The sequence below is a fragment of the Orbicella faveolata genome, unplaced genomic scaffold (genome assembly GCF_042242905.1).
Source record: "Orbicella faveolata isolate gen_17 unplaced genomic scaffold, um_ofav_v1 contig_48, whole genome shotgun sequence".
NCBI classification, from domain to species: domain Eukaryota; kingdom Metazoa; phylum Cnidaria; class Anthozoa; order Scleractinia; family Merulinidae; genus Orbicella; species Orbicella faveolata.
In genome coordinates, this window is record NW_028301578.1 from 6,565,554 (window position 1) to 6,574,457 (window position 8,904).

Sequence of the window (8,904 nt, forward strand, 5' to 3'; positions counted from 1 at the left end):
TAACTGTGGTCAAAATGTGTGCACAACATTTTGACCACTGTGATAACGCATATCGTTGTCGATAAGAGTACAGACAACGCTAAACCACACTCGATTTTTTTAAATTTTTATTTCTCCTCAGATACTCTATCCTCTAGAAAATAGGGGAAACTTACCTTCATTTAATTTTCCATACGCTTTTCCTCACAGAAAACTGTCAGTAAGTGTTTCTTTCCACTTTTAGTAATTTGCAGGAGCTAAAACAATTTCTCAGAATTCCTCCTCAGAATATTTTTGGCAATTTGTAAGAGGAGTTACAAATTCGATCCTAGTCCCAAAATTGAGTTTGAGTATGAGTTTCTCAGTAAATGGATCTGTCAGTTACTTCCTTCTTATCTTACGAACAAACAAAGTATTATTGAGTATTGTTTCAGTAAGGCAACTTACCCACGCACGTTCCGTCGGCAGTCTCTCTAAAACCCTCGAGACATACGCAATGTGGTTTGTCTGGTATCAGGGAATCAACAACGCATTTAGAATTTTCATCACACTGATGTTCCGCGGCGCATGGCAGTGAGTCTATGTAATGACAAAGAAAACGAGTCATGAAAAGATGACTAAGAGATATATTGACTACGGCAACACATGAAAAAAGTATTTTTTGGATTTTCTATCTTTCTTGTAGGTGATTCTTCTTTAATAAACAATCCTACAGGGAATCATAGTAGTTGTATTCATCATCTTGGACTGGATATTTGTTTCGATGAATACAGCTACCATGATTCCCTGCAAGCGAGTCATGTAGAGGGATTTGGCCATTTGACGCTATGTGAAGCCATAGCAATTGAGACAGTTGACTATGAAAGCTTGTTTAAAGTTTCAAACGTCCGCAGATACTAGACTTGAAGAGGAAAGGAATAAGGGTTCTCAGGCCTGGTCCACACTAATCCGTGACGAAACTAAGCTTTCCGAAAACGCTCTTCCAGCCGGAGGAATTTCAAAACGCCGGCTTTTCGTTTTCGCGTGGACATAAAAAAAAAAAAATATTGAAAAAGGAGCTTTTCGAAAACGACGGTATCACGATGAGGGATTTTATGTTATTTCCCTGTCCGAGTATTCTTAAAAAGGAAATCCAAATGACAGGTGATTTTTGCGTTTTAAAATTCGTCCGACGTAGTGTAGAAGGAAAACATTTGATTCTTTTTCAGAGTGAGGCCTCCGTCTGCAAATTCCTGAAGTGTAGTGTAGATCGGGCCTAAGATTTGAATGATACTTAATAATTACCTCTGCAGAATTTCCCGTTTCCGGTGCTGTTTCCTCGACAATAGCACTTTCCGATATCACATTTTGCCCGAGAATGGCAATCACCGTCAGCTTGGCATGGGTGTAGAGGCCCTAACAGAATCAAATGCGAATATCATGAGTTTAGTGGGTGCGTGCGTTTACCGAACAAGAAATTATTTGGCTAGAACCCAAGCGTTGTTTAAGATCGGTGCAAAATATCCCAAAGCAAAATTTCTTCATGTCAATTCCATGCTCGTTATCAAAGCGTACTTTTTTTTCAAAACTTGTGAATTATTAGGACTTTGTGACGTTTTCTAAATTGTGAGTGCTTAATGAACTGTTAACGTCTCTGGAGCTGGAGAGTTTAAACATTTGAAGCAGCTCGCTTTGGCCTGTCTGCTTCCATATACCGTACGACCCCATGTCAACAACAGACTAGCGACGGACCTGGCTGGAGATATATCACCAACACTGTACATAGGGTTTAAAGCTACCTTAAATTATCAAAGCTTTAAAGTAGTTCTGAACTCTATGTAGGGATTCTTTTTTTAAAAACTTTGCCCAAAGTTGCATGTTATCATTCTTATTAAAGTTTGGTAATTTAAAAAACATAACGCGTGCCTTTTTGAATTATAAGCTCCTAAAGCTGTAATTAAGGGTGTTTTAGCAGGTCAGACTGTTGCTTTGCTAACCTATTGTGTCACGAAAATGATAAAAACGTGTTCAGTAATAAATGGGCAGTGTTTTGACACCATCTTTGTCGCATTAAGTGATAAAGAGTGGTTATAATGAGCCATCAAAATCTAACTGCTGGAAATTGTTTTGAGCCATGTTAAATTATTTGTGGAGGGTTTCATATACCACCAAACACTAGTATCATTACTATTGACGTCATAACGCTTCTATTCATTGCGTTCATTGTTTGACGTTCTTACCAGGACGGCATGATTTGTCGTCGCCCATTGCAAGTCCGTCCTTGCACGTGCATTGTCCTACGGTGCATGCGAGATAGTTGTGCTTGCAGTCCGCATCCTTAAAACATTCTACAGCAAAAAAGGAATATTGAACGATTATTCCAGGGTGCAAAGAGAACATCAAGCGAGGAATCTGCACTGAAACTAGTGTTCCATATATATACGCTGGAGCATGTCTTGGTGTTTGAAGTATTAAGCGATCTAAGTGACCATGAATATTTCTACCCCCTCACTTCCCCACATACCCCAACCTGGAAGAGCTTCCAGCATTAATTTCAACCGTAGTTACTTGTTACTCAGATGGAAAGCTAAAGGCACTGTGATAGTTAATTCATAGCTTGGTCAGAAACACAGGCTGTTGATGCCGGCAAGGACTCCAACCGGGCTGTGTGTCTCAAACGTCTAGGGTGTTATAGTCCATAAAAACCCTTTAACGTTCTATGCTTCAGCGTCATCTTTCACCCAACATCGCCATTATCCATCCAATTTGAAAAAAAAAAAAAATATATATATATATATATATATATATATACAAAAAAATTTAGTGTGGAACGTTGCTGTACTGCACTCTCGTCAATTGCAGTCACAGGTCTTGTACTCTTCTAGGGAAATCGCTTCGAATAGCGCCAATTTCGAGCCATCATTACCAACATATAACATGTTATCACTGCAGTTTCCCACTGTACGGACATCACCCACCTAAACACTTGCCATGCTTGGTTTTCTTCGAACCCGGAATGCATGCGCAAAAAGCATCACTGTGGTCAAAATTTGTTGTGGACTCACTCGGTGCACAATTTTTTGAGCACTGTGATGACGCATATCGTTGTCGATAAGAGTACAGACAACGCTAAACCACACTCGATTTGTTAATTTTTATTTCTCCCCAGACACTCTATCCTCTAGAAAATGGGGCCAACTTACCTTCGCTTAATTTCCCAAATGTTTTTCCTCGCAGCAAACTGTCGGTAAGTGTTTCTTTGCACTTTTAATAATTTGCAGAAGCTAAAACAATTTCTTAGAATTCCTCCTCAGAATATTTTTAGCAATTTGTAAGAGTCTTATAAATAGTTTTTTTTTGAAAAACATTTCAGAATGAAAACTAGCGGTAAAAAACGACGTTTCGATCTCTCTGAGGTCATTTTCAAGGTGAAGAAAAAACGAATGAAATATACATATATAAGTACAAATTAGGGCGTGTGAATGTCAAACGATAAAATATGTAAATACAAGCGCTAACATGTAAGTGTTAAAATAGTATAATACTATAAAAAAAACCTATATAAATAATAATATATGAATAATAAACCTATATAATATAAATGCGTTGAGGAACACAAAGGATCGTCTTCAATCGGGAATCACATCAAAGAGCAGCATGGAACAGTCCCAAGTGACATATATCGTGATTTTAAGATCTTGAGAAAGTGTCAAAGTAAATTCGACTGCCTGATCTACGAAATGCTCTTTATAAAGGAGCTTAAGCCAACCTTAAACAAACAGTCAGATTCAATCCGTGCAAAGTTATTTATATAGGTTGTTTTATAGTATTTTATTATTTTAACACTTACATTTTAGCGCTTGTATTTACATATTTTATCGTTTGACACGCCCTAATTTAAACTTATATATGTATATTTCATTCGTTTTTTCTTCAACTTGAAAATGATCTCAGAGAGATCGAAACGTGGTTTTTTACCGTTAGTTTTTATTCTGAAATTTGTAAGAGGAGTTACAAATTCGATCCTAGCCTCAAAATTGAGTGTGAGTATGACTTTCTCAGTAAATTGACCTGTCAGTTACTTCCTTCTTATCTTACGAACAAAACAAAGTATTATTGAATATTGTTTCAGTAAGGCAACTTACCAACGCACGTTCCGTTGGCAGTCTCTCTAAAACCCTCAAGACATACGCAATGTGGTTTGTCTGGTATCAGGGGATCAACGACGCATTTAGAATTCTCATCACACTGATGTTCCGCGGCGCATGGCAGTGAGTCTATGTAATGACAAAGGAGGCATGAGAAGATAACTAAGAGATATATAGACTACGGCAACACATTAAAAAAGTATTTTTTGGATTTTCTATCTTTCTTGTAGGTGATTCTTCTTTAATAAACAATCCTGTAGGGAATCATAGTAGTTGTATTCATCATCTTAGACTGGATATTTGTATTGATAAATACAGTTACCATGATTCCCTGCAGGCGAGTCTCATAGAGGGATTTGGCCATTTGACGCTATGTAAAGCCATAGCAATTGAGACATTTGACTATGAAAGCTTGTTTAAGGTGGCTCTATATAGTATTTCACAAAGCTTTGGATATTAAATATGCATAAGTAATTTCTCCCTTGGCAAATGTTTACAACATAGCACTCGGTTGAAGGTCAATAATAAAAAACCTACAGCCTTAGGATACGTATGGAAGACACTTTCAGAACCTAAATGTTGTTGCTATGGCAACTACTGATAGAAATGCTTGGCTTGTTTTTTTAACCTGCCTGACGTCTAGACGGTGTTTCTAGGTTTCTACACGGTGAATTTTCTTTGTTTTGGGGGAAACACAGTTAACACACAAGGAGTTTCAACTGACAAAGCTACAAGAAAATCTGTACATAATTTTCAGAGGAATTCGCAATTTTCGTTTTTTTCGCATATTACATTGACGTAAGTATAAAATTTGATGATTTTTGCTTAACAGCGAGAAAAAGAAAAATCCTATCCATGTGCCAATTTTCAAAAAAATTCACCGTCTGGAACGCGCTTGATATGCGTTTTAGACCACCCAAAGACCCATGTATTTTCGTGACGTCATCAAAATAGAAATTCTTCAAGTTACGGCACTGCGCATGCTCACGTTTCGCTTCCTTCGCACGTGCTAGTTGAAAATTAGTCGAGATGTAGAAGCTTATTTTTCCCCACGACGGCGAAAAGTATACCTAATAAGAGTTGTAATACTTATGGAAATGCGTTTTAACTTGTGGTTTCCTCCACTGCTTTGAAGTGCTCAACGATCTTGGCTAGAATACGGGTTGTTTTTGTCACTCGTGGAGCCTTGCTAGTTGCTGAAGATGGAGGCAGAGACAATACGCCATCAAGCCCTTTTGCTCCGAACTTCTCGAAAACATTCTTAAGATCTCGATATGAAATGCCACTTCCGGCTATTTTTTCAGCAATCTGTTGCTTGATGGAGAATTCCGCGTTTGTTGGATGATAAAGCGTTCCTCGGAACGTCTGCAGGAGTTCTAGTGACAATCAAGGTATTTCATGTCGTTTTCTGCGTACTGTGTTGTTGACATGTTCTCTGTCAACATGTCCTCTGAAATGTTCAAACTATTCTTCTTAAAGCTCTAACATCCTCCATTGCATCGTGTGCGGGAAAAGGCTCATGGAAAAGTGTCTGATAAATGGATTGTTGATTTAATTTAACTGTGGAACCATCCGGTAAGACCAGAGAGGGATGTTTACGTTTGACCAAGTTCTTCATCACAGGGAGAGTGTCAGAAAAGAAAACGTTAAGACAGGAAAGCTTTTCACAAAGTTGATGTCCACCTTGACGAAGAAGAGTTGGATTATCGAAAACCTGAGAGTTGTGCCCGGTTAAAACAGTATAAATATTATTATCGCCTTTCACACGCCTGACAGTTTCTCCAAGTAGGTTAGAAAATTTTCGAGTGACTTTCCAAGTGACACAGTTTCGACTGGTTGATTGTTTTTGAACAGGGTCCTGACGCCTCTGACTTTTCGGACACTTAAACCATTTACCCTTGTAGCATGAATATCTACATCCCTCAAAGGTAATATATAGTCGTTGAAACAGTGCAAACCTGATTGATCAACTGCTGAAAGCTGGCATATTTCTGCGGTTTTTCCAGACGTGTTTGTTTCAATATCGTAAATGACAAAATTGTAAACAGTGTTTCTGTCATAGGGAAATTTCTCCGCCATTGGTCTGATCGTTAATTCAGGAATGCATGTTTCAAAGTTTTTCAGCTCCTCACTTGAAATTTTCAAATTGATAATGTCAAATTCTTGGATCAGTTTGGTAGAATTGTTTGGATCCAGGTTAAGTCCTATTCCACTTTGGTATGTGTTTCCTTCCTTAGCTTGTTTTTTACCATCAAGATTTAACTTCTGCTTATGTAGTTGAGCTCTTCGGCATTTGAAATTAATGCTGTTTTTTCTTAGTTTGTCTTGGGTAGCCTTGTGATCCATCCTTTCAATGTAGCTGATACAGTGTATACCAGGTTCAATGTTGAGGCTCTCAAGTGTTTGGCTAATGTACTGATATCCAAGGTTTACTTGCGAGATGCCACAGGCCACTCGGAAGTCATTACTTTCACTTCCACCATAGTATCTGATTTTGGGATTTTTTGAGCCTATAACACTGTTTAGGGCCTCATTTCTCTGGGAATTTGACCCAGGTGATAACTTTGCAACTACTATGTCAGTACAACATTCATCAAAAATTCTCTCCAAAGCTTTCCTTAAGTCATCGCCATAGAGATCTTTGCCATAGGGTAAGTCAGAGTGTTTATAGTTAATAGGGTCTTTCTTGGCACCACACCATGATTCATTGCAATTTTTGTGGTCTCCAAACGAATGTGGTAGAATGCTTTTTAACGATTTTTGAAGTGCTGATGGATTTCCCTTATTTTGAGACACGCTATAAGAAAACATTTGACCAAGTAGTTGATAACTTTCTGTGAGAGAGTTGATGAATTTACAAATTTTCCACGTTGGCTTAGGTTATACAGCCTTGTAGTAAGGGATCTTTTGGCATGCACAATGTCTGTCCACTTTTCTACAGGATAAGGGACCTTCTCTTTTATATGTGCAGCTGTTGTGGAGTCTTCATCCTCGACATAAACAGATAGTTTGACATTAGAATTTAGGCTTTCAGTGAACAAATGGACTGCTGCCATAGGCTCCATTGCTTTTGATGATGCTGTATGATTGAGTCGGCAATTGTGTTGCTTGGCTTGTTTTCCAGTTTTTTTAGCATTTGTGCAAACCCTGCAGGATTTTGTTCTTGTAGTGTAGTCCATAACCTTCCCATAAGTTAAACCCATGACTGCAGCATGACCGGTGGAAGAGTTATGCCCCTTTCCCCGTTTTTGCCAACCCATGTCATATGAGCAGGGGATATTGATGCAGCCTCGGTCATCTGCTTTTACACCCTTTTTGATGGCAGCATTTTTTTCTTCTGACATTGCAGTTTTGCAACTTTTCTTTGTTACTTGCTCTACTGCATGCCCAATCTCATTTTCTCTACTCTTGAAAGTTACTGGATTCATAGAGGGAATATTTAATGTACACAGTAAATTATTTAGGTGGGTTTCACCGATTCCTGTATGTAGACACCCAAGAACAGCTCTTGAATTAACATCCTGACTGAGTGGACCTCTTTGACCGCTCCTGTGTTCATTGGAGGTCTTACAACATTCTCTGTACCACACACTGCAGAGGTAACTGAGAACACTGAGGCTAACCCACATTTTTTTTCTGCTGTTATGTTCCACAATGACAAATTGGCTGAAATTAAAGTGAATATATTGATACTCAGGAAGATCTGATACTTTATTCTGGCAGTGTGTTTTCTCCTTTAATTTGGAACAAATGAGCACAAGTAAATTTTTGCAAAAACTAACAACATTTCAAAATGCAGTGAATGCAATTTCTGGTCTGTGGCAAATTTACAACTGCTTGTTTGTTCCAAATTTATCAAAAACATTTTTGTTGCTCGCAATAGACAAACAGTTGTGTGACGCTTGTTATTGGGAACTTGCCCAAAAATTTAAGGACCAACCTGAGGCTTTTTATGGCTGATTGTATATGAGACGTTTTGTAATGTATTGAAGATAAGGTAAAGTCTGCATACGAGCCAAGTGGCCCATCAGGCCGGAGCTTATCCCGGTTTCTGTAGCATGAAGCGACTAGGAGTATTTCTACTCCCCCCTGGATGGAATGCTAGTCCATCGCAGGGTTACCCCCAGCATTAAGTTCGCCGGTACCCATTTATACACCTGGGTGGAGAGAGGCACTGTGAGAGTAAAGTGTCTTGCCCAAGAACACAACACAATGTCCCCGGCCAGGGCTCGAACCCGGACCGCTCGATCAGGAGACGAGCGCACTAACCATGAGGCCACCGCGCCTCCCACAATGTATTGAAGATATACATGTATAATCAACCTCATAATTCTTTTTTGGAAACCTGTTAATTTTATAGCCTTAAAGCTGTGTGTACTTGCCATAAAACTGAGAATTCATTTTGACTTTTCTTTAGTGTTGATTTTCTTTAGGCAGAAAAATGTTTCTTCTCACCTGCCTTACAGTGTTGACAACATTTCAATGAACTCAAAACATCCAAGTCCATAATTCTACTTCCATGTGGAATGCAATTTTCCTTCTTTGTTTGTTTCTGATAAAAATTTAAAGCTTATACATTTTAATGGTAATTATTAGGTTGTAACTGTAACTAAAAATGTTGGAATTTTAAAATGAAATGTCAGAATGTTCAGGTATAATTATGTTGACAATTTGCTATGAGCTACCTGTGGTATAATACAAAAGTTCAAATTGAGAACTATTTCAGAGCAAAGAAAGTCTTGATGAAGCACTTGTCTTAAAACTTTTAGAGAATTGCTTGGTGCCACGTATAGCGAAA

The 8,904-nt window shown here is 38.4% G+C and overlaps 1 protein-coding gene and 1 pseudogene across 1 annotated transcript in view; both read right to left on the reverse strand.

The window, feature by feature from the left end:
* Nucleotides 1–2,507, reverse strand: part of LOC149096202 (uncharacterized) — a 35,498-nt gene extending 32,991 nt beyond the window's left edge. Inside the window, exons 1-4 of the mRNA XM_089280882.1 lie at nucleotides 2,483–2,507; nucleotides 2,199–2,306; nucleotides 1,264–1,374; nucleotides 427–558 (exon numbers count right to left, since the gene is read on the reverse strand). Coding sequence (XP_089137008.1) covers nucleotides 427–558; nucleotides 1,264–1,374; nucleotides 2,199–2,306; nucleotides 2,483–2,507 — 376 coding nt within the window. The remainder of the gene's footprint in view (nucleotides 1–426; nucleotides 559–1,263; nucleotides 1,375–2,198; nucleotides 2,307–2,482) is intronic.
* A 2,575-nt stretch (nucleotides 2,508–5,082) lies between these two features.
* LOC149096203 (uncharacterized) lies at nucleotides 5,083–8,651 on the reverse strand (annotated as a pseudogene).
* Nucleotides 8,652–8,904: the final 253 nt, after the last annotated feature.